Consider the following 14,865-nt stretch of genomic DNA (forward strand, 5'->3'; position numbering starts at 1 on the left):
AGAATGTAAGTCTGTCTCCCAGGGCAAGGGAGAAAAAAGGAGAAAGGAAATGGGGGAAGAGGTAGAGAATGGAAGAATATACAACTTCAGTAATATCTACAAATTCTTTACCATATTCTATTTCTATGCCCATTCCTAGATCATAGGGACATATGGTCACTTATGCCCTGGTCACCTCCCAGTTAGATTAGTGCTATGCACTTTCCATGGGGCCGTCCCTGGAGAGTATCTGGAAGCTTCAGCTGGTGCAAAATGCAGCGACGCAGGCAGTTATATGTGTTTTTTTTACTAGAACACATGTTACACCTCTGCTTCGCAAGCTGCATTGGTTAACAGTTTGTTTCTGGGTCCAGTTCAAGGTGCTGGTGTTGACCTTTAAAGCCCTTCATGGCATGGGGCCGTGCTATCTCAGGACCACCTCTCCCCAGTTTCATCTGCCTATCTTACCAGATCCAGCAGAGAGGACGTGTTGCGGGTTCCATCACCTAGGGAAATACATTTGGCAGAAATACAGTGCAGGCCCCAGGCAGTGGGCCTTTTCTGCTGTGGCGCCTGCACTGTGGAATCTTCTCCCCTGAGGTGAAGCTGGCCTCATCATTGTTGAGCTTCCAGGGGTCCCTTAAGACTTGGTTATACCAGCAGGCCTGGGGACTCCAGGGGATGAGGGAATTAGTGAGGTGGCTCCCTTATTTTTAACTTCCTTTTATTCCCTGTTTTATTTTGTTTTATATATATTTAATGTATTTTACTGTTTTTAGCTTTTTTGTATGCCGCCCAGTGTCACCTGTGGTGAGATGGGTGGCTATATACATTGATTAAATAAATAAATATTAATTGGTATAGTGCTCCTCGATTGTGTTATAGGAACTCAATCATTGTCTTGGCTTAAGAAACTTAACTTAAATTGTAACTCTTATGAGACTACTGAATAACTCCATAATTCTAGTTTAAAGTCTTCAGCACAAGGCTGCACGTATTCATCAAGCAGACCACATTCTGCCTTTTGGAATGTGCTTTAAGGCTTCCATTTATACGAATGACATCTTTCTCTTGGCATCCAAATACATCAGAAGACAGGCAGGCACGACTCTGCCTTCTTTAGAGCTATAATTAAGCCTGCCAACAATTAAGGTGCCTTCAATTGTTTAATTACTTATTTTGTGCCTGCCTTACCAAAAGTCATAAAAGAATACATAAAAGAACATTCCTGCAAAAATGACCATCTCAGTCAATGGTGATTAGACGCTGTCAAAAGGGCTGCTGAATGATGAAAAGTATCCCCTTCATCCTGAAGTCGCATGCTGTGGTTTCAGAGATCATAAATACTTCAGAGTAGACCAAGACATTATTCTTACCTAAATCCTTGAGGACAAATGCAGGTGTATCCGTTTACAGCATCTACACACATCGCACCATGGCGGCATTTGTGTCCCACACAGTCATCATCATCTGTTTCACACTGCTTTCCACTGTAGCCGGGTAAGCATTCACACCTGCAACAAGACCATCAATGACTCCATCAGTGCAAAGCTGCATGCTAGATTATATCTCCAAAATGTGTTTATGATGTGTGTGCATATGAAACAGTTATCAGTTATACAACCCAAAACAAAATGGCACTCCAAGTCTTACAAATGAGACATGAATTGCATTAATTAGTATTTCTTTTGTTCTTTCTAACAAGAGGAAAAAGGGTTTCTAGTTTATTTCCACATGTGCATAACTTTGAAAGATGGCTGATAAAGCATAGAGGCTGGGTCATTATCTGACCCACTGAGAACCAGCTGGAAATCTTGTCCCTCTCCAGTCTCTTCAGACCAAATCATTTTATGTGCAGAGAGAGGGGCTGGAGTTTACAGAGTATCTGTAGTTTATTTTTACATGCTGCTTCCAAGGTTAAGGGTAAGCATTCCCTTGAACTGAGCACGATTCCTGTGACTATATGGGTATGTCCTTACCAAAGTCTTGGAAACAATATTGAAACTGATTGCTACTGTCTCCTTGCATGATTTTTTTTAAACTTCCTGTCTAGCCTACAGACTTGGGATTTCCTGCACCTCTCTCTTTCAAATGTTTTAAAAATATAGCTCAAATATTTTAATGACAATTTAAAGATTGATTAAAAATAGGATCACAAGGAAATATCCATATCCCAATTGGATTACTGCAACGTGCTGTATGTGGGACTGCCCTAGAACAGTATTCAGAAGGCTGGTGTGGGTCTTCCGGGCTGTGTGGCCGTGTTCTTGAAGTTTTATTTCCTAACGTTTCGCCAGCACCTGTGACCGGCATCTTCAGAGTGCAGGAGCACAGACAGGAGCAGTTCTCTCTGTGCCCAGGGTGATGTGACCCTTGAAGCCATTGAGATTCACTAACACCAGCACAGTTTCAACAAAAAAGAGGAGAGTCTAAAAATCAACAAAACCTGGCTACCAATCCTGAAAAATACAGCCTGCAAAAGGTCAACGAACTCAGCTCAACCACCAGGACATGTGAACAGTTCACACAATGAACTTGCTAATTGCCCCCAGCAGCCCCTTGTTAACAATTCAATAGAAGAAAAAACCCTGCCTAATCCCCAGGAAGATACACACAGATGCTGACACCAAAACAAGCAGCCACTCAGTAACCCAACCCCCCCTTCCCCCCCCCCCAGATCTCTATAAATACCCACAAAAGGGTCACATCACCCTGGGCACAGAGAGAACTGCTCCTGTCTGTGCTCCTGTACTCTGAAGATGCCGGTCACAGGTGCTGGCGAAACGTTAGGAAACAAAACTTCAAGAACATGGCCACCCAGCCCGGAAGACCCACACCAGCCATCGTATGGCGGCTGTGAAAGCCTTCGACAATACACAGTATTCAGAAGCTTCAGCTGGTGCAACATGTGATGGCGCAGGCAGTTATGGGTGCCAGTCATTCAGTATATGAGACTACTGCACTGGTTACTGGTATGCTGCATTGGTTATCAGTATGCTCCCAGGTACAATTCAAGGTGCTGGTGGTCACCTTTAAAGACCTTCATGGCTTGGGCCTAGGTTACTTATGGGACTGTGTCTCTCCAGTGGTATCTACCCATCCTGTTAGATCTGGCAGGAGAGGCATGCCCTGGGTCCTATCCGCAGGACAGTGCCATCTGGTGGACCAAGGAGGAGGAGGAGGGCCTTTTCTACCATAGTGCCTGCCATTTCGAACATCATCCTCCACCCGCCCCCTGAGATCAGACTTGCCCTGACCCTGCTGGCCTTTCACAAGGCATTAAAAATTTGGTTCTGCCATGAAGCCAAGGGCCCTGATAAGGTGGGTGAGCCCGGTTCCTGATTATATTAATTGTGGGATATTGTGATTGTTCTCAGCTGCTGTTTTATGTTATTTATGTTTTTCATTATTGGTTGTATTTTTAATCTGGTTTTATTTTAATTATTATCTGCCCAGAGTCATGTATATCACATGGGTGGTTATAAAAAATTATTAAATAAATAAATACAAAACCCAAGGACTAATACATGTGTGTGATTGTGATTAGTTTACTTTTCTACTACATTGTTGTTCGTGCAAAATTCTATTCTTTAAGAAAAATGGGCTACTCAAACAATATTACACTTTCCCATTCAGGGCTAGTGTACAACTTGAGGTTCCTCCTGAACTGGCAAGAGCAGGCGACAGCTGTGGACAGGAGGGCCTTTGCACAGGTTCATCTTGTGCATCAGTTGCAACCTCTCCTCAACGGGGAGGCCCTTCAGGTGGTCACTCACACCCTGGTCACCTCACCATTGGACTATTGCAATGTGCTGTACATGGGGCTGCCTTTGAAGACCATCCAGAAGCTACAGTGGTACAAATGCAGTGGTGCAAACAGTAATGGACACTTCTTAGTATGCTCAAGTGTCACCTCTGCTCCACAAGCTGCATTCTGGGTGCAATTCAAGGTGCTGGTCATCATCTTTAAAGCCCTTATAGCTTAGGGTCTGGTTATCTGGGAGACTGCCTATCTCCAATTCTCTCTCCTGCCTGGTATGTTTGCCCGGAGTGGGTATGCTCCAGGTCCCCTCTATGAAATGTTGCCATCTGGATCACTGAGGAACAGTGCCTTCTCTGCTGCTGCCGCTGGCCTCTGGAACAGCATCCCCCCAGAGATATGAATGGCAACCACTCAGCTGAACTTCCAGAAAGCTCTTAAAAGCTGGTTGTATTCCCAGGCCTGGGGTTAATGTATTTATTGATGTATTTGTGGAGGCCCTGTGGTATGGTTTATTTTTTCAGTTGTTTTAGTCTGGGCTCCATGTTTATGTGTGTTTAACTGTTTTTATTATTGTTGGTTGCACAGTCAGCCAGATGTTTAGACTGGATTTGGCAATTTTATCCACCTTATTATTGTTGTTGTTGTTGTTGTTGTTGTTGCCAATTTGGTGTAGTGGTTTAAGTCATCAGGTTAGAAATTGGGAAACTGTGAGTGCTAGTCCTGCCTTAGGCATAAAGCCAGCTGGGTGACCTTAGCCCTAGGAATCAGGCAATGGCAAACCACTTTTGAAATCTTGCCAAGAAATTCCAGGAAGGTCTAGGAAGTCACCAGGAGTCAAGGCTGATTTGAAGGCGATAGATAGATAGATAGATAGATAGATAGATAGATAGATAGATAGATAGATAATTATTAATCTGTTTTGAATAGACAACTTCAATTTTAATGAAAAAATTACTTTCTTTTTTTCCCCTTTTTTAAAAAATTTAAAACAAAGGTATATTTAATTGAAGGTATACAATTAAAGCTCAATATAACATTAGTGAAAGATACCAAGCAGAGTGCACGGAGTTGTTTTCATGACATAAAAAAGAAGTATAAATTTTTTAGCTTAACCTCCACTATATTATTATTTATAAATGTTAAAAAAAAGAAAAATACCCCTAAATATAATATTGTATAGGTAAATATTTAGTTTCTGATTTCTCCCTTCTTTGTACTCCAACTGATTTGCAGTACCTATTGGCATAAATTTTAGAAACCATGCTCTGTGTTTGTATTTACTTGCTGCATAATATATATGGAAGCCATTATTGCTTAAATTTAATTAAACTGCTATATAGTCAGTTAGTTAGTTTTTGCAATTGCTGCAAGTTTAAGTTCCTAATCAGATGTTGTTGGAGCTATGTACTTTTTCCACTGTTGTGCAAAGTCTGTCCTCACGGATGTCAGCATGTATCTTAATAAATTATGGTATTTTTTTTAATTAATATGAACTACAATTATAGTATAGTTTATTAGAACTAGTAAAAAAAAAGTGGTTTCATTTTGAATTTAATCACCAAAATTTTATGAATGATGCTGTGTATATCTTTCCAATACTTTTGTTGTTGTTTTTTCATATGTCTACCATATATGGTGGAATGTTCCTTCTGTCTCATAAAAAAAAAAAAAAAAAAGATTGACTTTCTGTGGTTGAAGAATGGGAGGAAGAAACACAGTGAAAATGAAGAAGAACAATAATGAGATGATGCAGAAGTATCCAGAGACATTGTTTAGAATAACTAGTTCTAAGGCTGCCAAGTAGAGAACACTGTATAATGCTATACAAAGTATTCAAAGTACTTTAGACTCTCCTGATAAGTGGATCGAATGAATCAAAAGCATAGATATCTGAAAATGGTTTCTTATCATTCAAAGCAGTCTCCCAGATGGGGAAAACTTACAGATAAAAGACCTTTAATAATTCCTTCAAGGTATGTTCTTGTGGAATGATTTTATGGGGACAGGATCACTTCTATTTTGTTAATACAGCTGCTTTTAGATGGCAACTATTATAAAAAGAAACTAATCAGTTTACTAGACATTAAGATGTAAAAAATAATGGGATGATCCATTTTCCAACATTTAGAATAACAGCTAATTTCCAGAATATGAACTGGAGAAATCCAAATGACAGCAAACACTGGTTATAATACTTTTATATTGCCATTCTTACGTTAGATGTATTAAGATTGCATCAGCATTTCTCTTATAAACACTATTTTCAGTGGTTTATTACTGGACTATAAAAAATGTGCTCTTGGCTGAAACTTGGCATTCAAAGTCACAGGCCAGAGAAAGCAGATCTCTCTGGAAAACTGGGCAGTCTCTCAAATCTTCAACATGTTTTGGAGTGGCCTGAATGTATAAACCACATTTCAAATTTCCCTGGATATTACTCCTCAGCTGGAAAATAATGAACATACTGTATCATTCAGACCAGAGCAAAAGTAGTACAGCTCCTAGATTAAAGTTTTACATATTTGGGAAAGGTGCTTTGATATACCTTTGGATTGTAGTTGTTAACAGCTTACTTCATTCTAATTTTTAGCCTACTTGCTTAGCATGAAAGACTGGAATAGAAAATGTGTGTGCAAGACAGAAGCGTATCAAAGTCAAGAGGTAGAAATAAGTAGTAGAGATTATCACTTAAGGTCACTTTATTCTCCAGCAGAGATGCAAACTGATTATGTTTCATGGACCTGAGCGCATTACGTAAGTAGAAAAAGACTTCTAGGACCTGTTCAAGCATTACCAAAATATGGATGGCTAGAAGTGTGTATGTGTGTGAATGCAGCCGTAGTAATAGAAATTTTATTTAGTGTATATCCCTAACTAATTACAGTAAAGGTAAATCAAAACCTATAACTAATATCACAATAAAACACTGTAATAATCAGTGCAAGGCATTTTCTAATATACTATAATAATATAAACATTTCCTCATACTAGCACAAGCTTAGTATAACTCTGTAGTGAATAATGGAAAGCTTTTTTCTGACTCTATAAAATCTTGTAAAAAAAGGACATTTTTAAAGGACATTTTTAAACTTTAAGAGATCAAACACCATACATAATTCAAAGGGGAGTCAATTCCAGAGAGCAGGAACTATATGAGAAAAAGCTCTAAAATGTGAAGAGGCCATTTTAACACACGGAAAAGCTAATTGACCTTGATTGTACAATTTAGCTGAGCTCACCGGAACATTAATTGTAATCTAGTTATTCAAATAACCAAGAATTTAAATGGATAATGTTCCAGAAGACTCAACCATTGTAAGGATTGGCAGAAAGCAGAGATTTATTATATTAGGAGAGATCTAGGGCCTCCCAACTTGCACTACTGTAGATATGAACAAGTGGTGGAGAGCAGAGTCAGGAAGATCTGCCAACAAACTATAAATCCAGGCAGGACATCACCAAGGCATGCACTAAGCCCTTTCTGAAGTTTGATATGAACAAATGCTCCAGATATTTATAAAGTAAAAATTACAAGTTTTGTGGTTTTATAAGGAAAGTCTTGACAGTAACTTTCTCATTAATAAGAACTCCCAGATTACATGCCACTGAAGATGCCTGCAGCTGACAATCCGGAGGAGCAAAAGAAACAAGATAAGATGCGAGAGAGAGAGATGTCTTATTTAAATTTAAGACAGTAAGAATTCATCCAACTTGAAATCCAAGTCAGGCTGTTATAGAAGGAAAACTTCACCATATTATCCAGGACTAAGGCAGAAGAATAAACTTAGCCATTGTTGGCATAGATATGATGGTAAAAATGAAAGGAGGAAGTCAAAAAACCTTACAACAGTATATACAATGTAAACAAGAGTGGACCTAAGCCTGAACCCTGAGGAATCTCCAGAAATAACTGAAAGCAGAGACTCTGCCACCTACCCAAAAATGTGTGATGAGACATATATAACTGAAACCACTGAGAAACTTTATCATAATACCTAATAAACTCAGAGGAAAACAGAATTTTATTATCAAAGGTGAATGCCGCAGACAAATCTAATGTGCTGATTGGTGACTTGTCTTAGCCACAAGCAAATCTATGACAATCTGAACCAATGCCAATTCAGTAGAATGATCCATACAAAACCTTGAATGAAACAGGTCAATAAAGTTGTTTGCTGACAAATAAGTGACTAGATTAGAACAATTTGTTCAATAATCTTGGACAAAAAATTAAAGAAAAGACACTGGGCAAAGCCTAGAAACAAGCTGAAGCCTCCAATTATTTATTGGGAAGAGATCAAGAGAAGCACTTTGGGGGGGGGGTCTGAAAAAAATATCTGCCATAAAGAAACAATTAACCAACCTTGTCAACAACATCACCAAAAAAAAAAAAAAAAGGAAGAATAGATGCATAGAAGGTCTGAAGGGTATGTTGTACAGGAAGCTTTTGAGTCTATTTTAGCTACCACTTATTTAGTAAATAGAGAAAATGAAAAATTAGAAGAATTCAGACTAATGAAAATGGTATTCAAGCCCTAAGTAGGAAAAGAAGCCTGGAATATATCAATTTTGGCCAAGAGATATCTTTTAAAATGTTCAGAAAAACATAACTTTCAACAGCAATCTGTGGCAAAGATGGAGGTAAGAGAGATTGGAACACAGCCAAAAGCTGTCTTAGGGCTTTGCCTGAACAGAAATTAAATCAGGAAAATAGTACTACTATCAGGGCTTTATGAAAAGTATCTCTGTTGTTGTCAGATGAAATCTTTCTGTACTTCCATTCTAGTTGATGGACATAAATACAAACCTTCTATAGGTCCAGAGTCAACCATGGACAATAGTTCCTTTTTAAAACCTTTGGAAACTCAACTTCAAATGAGGTCAACTGAGAGAAAAGGAGGACCAAGGCTATATCAGAGAATGAACCAGTAGGCACAGAATTGTATTGGTCTAGTCAGGACTTTTTGTTGAGTTAGAACTGGAGGGGCATACTTAGAGAAAGAGAGATAGAGAAGGAAGGAGGGAAAGATACATTGGATCTGTTGGGTTTCTTTAAATAAATCACTAAATATGGATTTCAAATTCTTAGTCCAAATTAAACTGAAGGTTTTACTGTAAGAATGAACATATATTAAACCTATTCTTATTTCCCTGTTAATTACTCTACATGATCTAAGCCCAGTTAGTTTTGAAGCAATTCAGTTGAATATGCATTCAGGCCCTTGTCAGATTTTGGTGCTAAACACATTGGGGAGATCAAGCTTTGGCTTGCCTCTCAATCTAACAATGTCATGCTCTCTGATGAGAACATTCATGGTTGGTCACCCCTCTTCTGGAATTCATCCACACTGAATTTCTTGCCCAAGCTACAAATGGATCATCTCAGTTTGCATGAAATCTACTCACGCTGAATTTCTGAATAGTTGCTTCTAAGTATCAACTGATATTATGATAGTTGCTGTTATTTTGTACAACACCTCAAATCAGATGCAGTTATTCCTCTATACTTTTGAATTGAAAAATGGGAGATTGCCTCTTATTAAGTTCAGAGATTACTCTTTTTCAGACTTTTGAAAAGGCATAGCACTGATTCTAGCAACGCTTCAGGCATACTCGCAAGCAAATGGTATTCATCATAATCTGCTGTGGGAGGAAATGGCAGCATTTAATCCTGTTGCTTTATTGATCCCTGTTGTCCTAAATAAAGTGATGTAATAACAAATGATGCACAGATCCTTATTCAAAGCTGCCATGGATCACATTTTTGACATATATTGGCTATTGCAGTAATGACAGAACCACTACTTTTCTTGGAAGGCAGCATTAAATCAGTGCTTTAACTTTTGTCAGTAATTCCATGCTACAGAATAATAAAGTTTATTTATAACTGTGCTCTAACACACTGGGCAATTGGAACAATAGCTTCCTTTCCTGGAGAGATACATTAAATTTATGTATATATCTCACTGGAAGATTTCATGAAGAATTGTATGGAAATAAGTTAGCTACATAATTGAGACTCTTAAATGTTAGAGCAACAGGGAATTGTGCTAAATATTGCCTCTGTTGAAGGATCACAGACCTGAGGCCAAAACCAATTTAAGTGGTTTGAAATGAAGGTAACCAGAAAATAGTGTTACTGCAATCAAATACTTTAAATTCTTTCACTTACATTTTCTTCTCTTTTTGAATTTGTCATCCCTGTATTTATGTGCTCCCTCCTCCCCCAAAGCATTGGTGATCATGAATTTCAGACTCCCTACACCCCTGGAAGTGAAAAATCACAGGGCATTTGGTAGCATCTTTTCCAAAGGCACAAGCATTTGTGAGCTGCAGCTGACTTCATGACATACATAGACAGATATAAGATTTAAACTGGAAGCTCCATTTGGCTTCTATCAATGCCTTACTGCTTAATTGAGATGGAAGTTTTTATTAATGCTGTAATTCTAGTTCTAACAGCTGCTGTATGAAATCCCCAAATTTGTTACCATGGGGCACCCTTTGGATCTAACCCAAATATCTAAGCCAAAGAAATTAAAGGCACAAGATAAAAAAAGAAAATACAGTTAAATCTAATTTATATCAGCACCTTTTACTATACCTCTTTATAGTTTTATATCCTTGCAAACCATCCTTGCTTCCACTATTTCCATATACCAATTCATACAAGGTCTTTTGTTCTTAATTCTTCTCAACACTTTGTTCCTAAGGCACTCCTTAACACCATCCAACCACAACTTTCTTGGTCTTTCTTTTTTGTTCTTCATTCCTACATTTGTTTTGTGGTTTAATCCACATTTGTTCTCTCTATATGACCAGATCACATCAACATGCTTTCTTCATAATTGGTCAGTCACTTATTCAGTACATACTCATTCAACACTCATTCATTCTTGATCCTATCTCTTCTTGTTTCACTGTACAAACTTCTTAAGTTACCCATTTACACAGCAGCCTGTATGTTTCTCCTGACGTATTCTACTTTCATTTCCTTACTATATAACAGAAACACATGCTTCAATGTATATTTTGCTCTCTTGACTAACATTCATTCCTTGCAAGAGACCACATACTAACTTTCTACCAGCATTATATATAACAATACTAAGCACGTTATAAGGGATTGTAAGCATTCTTTATACAGTTACCCCAAAATAAATTAAATGCCCAAGGGGACAATATATGTCTTGTCTTATTCCCTGCTGAAAGTTGAATCTTTTACTAAACATTTCATTTGCTGTCAGAGATGCTTTTCATCAATCATATATTATTACATTCAGCAGCAAACTTTCTACTGTATATATGTCACATATATATATATATATATATATATATATATATATACATACATACATACATACACACACACACACACACATACACACTGTATATAAAATGACACCAAGGCAGTATGGAATTATGTATATTGCAGTGGGTTGGCAAATGTTGTGGGACTGAGAAAGACTTAAAGGACCATCACTTGCCTTTTCAAGTGCAGGTTGATGTTGTGGGACTTTGCAGCAGTGGCAGGAGATGAGGTGTGTAGTAGTTGGAGCATTCTCTTGTTGAATCCAAAGCACTAGGGAAAAGGATGGACTAGAAAGTTGACTGTAGGAGTCCAGATACCATCTAGAGGTTTGATGGCAGAGCTGTGGGGCTACCACCAATCAACCGATCAGCAGCAGTTGGTGGTGGGCTAGAGATGCTGCCAGACAGCTGCTGAAGATCAGGAGGCATGACAGTGTTGATGGAGCCAACAACAACTTTTAGAAGCAGAGGCATTCTTTTTGCCAGATGTATCCCAGCTTGGAGGAGACAGAGCTGTCCACCAGGTGATGCCTATATCCAATGTTTTGGAATATCCAGGCACCTAGATGTTAATGGTGAGTGGCAGTGGGAGCAGACTCAGAGTAGTGGATGTGTTGGAGAACAGGCCTGAATCTGGTGGCTGCTACAGGATCCATCCTGCAGTGCAAAGGCCATCATGTATCCTTTGTGTGGAAGTAGGGTTCAGTGAGTTAAGAGCATGTACCATCTGTTCCTCTTTTGGCACTTCAGTTTTGCCATTTTCCATCCATGGCTTCTGAAGGACTTGACTGAGAAAGGGAAAGTGCTTTCCATCTATGGATTTGAAGGGAGGCTGATATGGTGGATGGTGATGTCAGACGTAATGGTGCCTGTTTCCTCTCTGGGTGAGAGGCAAGAGGGGGAGGAAGGGCACTCCTCTCACTGCTTTAATTCAAAGGTTAGGTGTGTTTTTACACCCTGGTTATACTAGTAGGAGTAGTGAGAACCAAAGTAGTGGTGTGTGAGGGGACTGACAAGCCGGGTGACAGGATCACTGAGTGCTTTGCAGAAATGGCCCCAAGAACCAGTTTGATCAGCTATTAGGTGGATGTGCCATGTGTGTGAGATCCGGTGGAGGAATCTCATGGGTTGCAGAATGTTGGCACGGTGGAAGGGAGGTAGGCCATAACATGTTCGTGGTAACTGGCAGATAGTGGGAGAAAGGGGAGGGCTGTTCTTGGGGAATATGGTCTCAGTTGTTTTATATTGATTCCATGTTCCAACCCATGGCTTTACATTAATGCCTGATCATTAGAACCTCAGTGGCCTGGGTTTTTGGCTATTGCTGCTGAATGCCAGGTCATCTTGTAATAAAGATCCTATCCAGGAGATAATACTGAACAGAGAGCTGTCCTGCTATATATTATGGAGACCTGGATGGGTTTACGAGGGGAGTTTCCCCTCTCATAAATATGCCCATCTGTATTTGGGTGTGGCATCAGCTGCAAACCTTGGGCACAAGTGATTATCATCATCTAGGAGACCCTGGTGGCTTTTAGAGGTGCCGCCTTGTAGATAACTGGATGTAAGATCCTGTTTGTGAAACTGAGCTCAGGGGATCAGATGGGATTGCTGCTACTATAGCAGCCTCCCAGCTGCAGAGCAACTTCCCTGCCTGGATTCCTTGAAGCTGTGGTTGGGCTGGCGGTGGAACACCCTAGACTTATATTCTTGGGAGATTTCAACCTGTCTTTTCTTGGCTCAGAGTCAGAGGTAGCTCATAAGTTTATGGCAGCCCATGGACCTGAACCAAGTCAACTGAGGGCCTTACACACAAAAGAGGTCATGGGTTAGATCTAATTTTTGTCTCAAAGTTTTGGCAATGTAATCTGGGTATGGGGGATGTTAAAATTAGTCCCTTGCCACGGTCCAATTACTGACTGGTTGTCTTGAAGTTTTTTGTAGCTGCCCCTTGCTGCAGAAAGGTTGGACATGTTTAATTGGTCTCTTTCAGGCACCTGATGGTCCCTACTGGGATTCAGGGGGAGTTGAGGATTATTCCTGATACTCCTGAGACCTTAGTTGTACTTGGAATAAGGGGGTGACTATGGCCTTAATGTGGCTATGTAGCCCCTCCCTGTACACAGATCCTGGAGTGCCCCCTGGTTTTCAGAGGAACTCTAGGAGATGAAGTGGGAGAAGAGGTGCCAGGGACACTGCTGGGAGAAAACAAGGAGTGAATCAGAGTGACAAAGGTAAGAACCTCTATTAGGAACTGCCTTGTGGCAATAAAAGTGGCAAAATGTAATTATTTTCCCACTTGTATTGCATCTGCACATAGCTAGTTGGTGACCCTGTTTAGGGTGACCTGGACCTCTTGGGGAGGGACCACCCCGAGAACCACTTGCACGGTTGCTGTGAGGAGTATTTTAGGTATCTGATGGATAAAGCCACTCAGATGTGGTCTGAGTTAGATTCTAGCTGTGCAGATCCTATGGAGTTGGCTGAGGCAGGATCTGTATGTACTATCTGGGTAGAGTTTGAGCTTGTTGGTTCTAACCAAGTGGATAAAGTCCTCAGAGTTGTGAGCTTGGCCATTTCCATATTAGGTCTATATCCCTCCTGTCTGGTCAGTGTTATCCAGGAGGTGACATGTGGCTGGGTCCAGGCCATGGTTAATGCATGAGGGGGTGGTTCTGCCTGCAAGAGGTAATGGTTGTCTCCTCCTCAATAAACCACAGTTGCAACTGGTGGTACTAGACAATTTTCATGCAGTTGACAACTTTATATTTTGGGAGAAGGTTGTGGAGAAGATAGTTGGGCTGCAGCTTCAAAGGGCTATAGAGAACACAGATCATATGGACCCTTTTCTGTCAGGATTCAGCCTGGGCATAGTACTTCAGCATTGCCAGTACTGTATTTGTGGATGAGCTCTGGAGGGCTCTGGCTGGTGGTAAGGCATCCATCCTGATCTCCCTGATCTCTCAGCAGGTTTTGATACCATCTATCATGGTATCCTTCTGCACTGGCTTAGGGGGATGGAGTGGGGGGCACAGTGTTGCAATAGTTCTTCTTTCTCTGAGGTTGGTTCCAGTTGGTGTTGATAGGGGGAAAGCAATCAAGACCTAGGCCTGTGCTCTGTGGAGTCCCTCTCCTCACTCCTGTGTAACATATACATGAAACCTCTGGGTGAGGTCATCCACTGGCATAGGGTAACATATCATCAGTGAAACTCAGTTATACATCTCTGCTTCTGGTCAATCAAATGATGCCTTCAAGGTTTTGTTTCGGTGTATGTAGGTTGTGGGGGACTGGATGGGAAGGAATAGGCTTCAGTTCAACCCTAGAAACACCAAGGGGCTCTAGGTTATAGGTTCCTCCAGTGCTGGGGATTTTCTATCTTTAGTTCTAAATGGGGTGACATTCCCCCAGGTAGAATGGGTAAATAATTTGGGGTTCTGCTAGACTTTTGGCTGCTGTTTTTGGTTACTCCACTGTCTTGTAAGCTGCACTGGTTTCTGTATGTTTCCATATGTAATTCAAAGTGCTGGGTATTATCTATAAAGCTCTTCAGGGCACAAGGCTGGGTTATTTGCATGACTGCCTGTTTCCCATTAGTTCTGCTCATCCCACCATGCTCTGTCAATGCAATGCTATCTGATGGAATCAGGAAGTGCACCTTCTCTGTCATGGCAATTGCCACGTGAGATTGGGATGGTCCTGATCTTATTGGCCTCTTGTAAGGTTCTAAAAGGCTCCGGCTTTTCTCACAGGCATTGGGCCAGAATGTTGAGTAAATTCATCTCTAGGGAGCGTATTGACTGATAACCTCA

At 40.3% G+C, this 14,865-nt stretch overlaps 1 protein-coding gene across 2 annotated transcripts in view; it reads right to left on the reverse strand.

The window, feature by feature from the left end:
* SLIT3 (slit guidance ligand 3) overlaps positions 1 to 14,865 on the reverse strand; it is a 534,750-nt gene that overhangs the window by 43,738 nt on the left and 476,147 nt on the right. For both annotated transcript variants that reach the window (XM_088133617.1, XM_088133616.1), the window contains one exon: positions 1,356 to 1,493. In XM_088133617.1, the coding sequence (XP_087989743.1) occupies positions 1,356 to 1,493 (138 nt within the window). The remainder of the gene's footprint in view (positions 1 to 1,355; positions 1,494 to 14,865) is intronic.

This window comes from Python bivittatus, unplaced genomic scaffold (genome assembly GCF_059951505.1).
Source record: "Python bivittatus isolate LINGU-HERP-01145 unplaced genomic scaffold, Pbiv_v1 ctg000080_np1212, whole genome shotgun sequence".
Lineage (NCBI taxonomy): Eukaryota > Metazoa > Chordata > Lepidosauria > Squamata > Pythonidae > Python > Python bivittatus.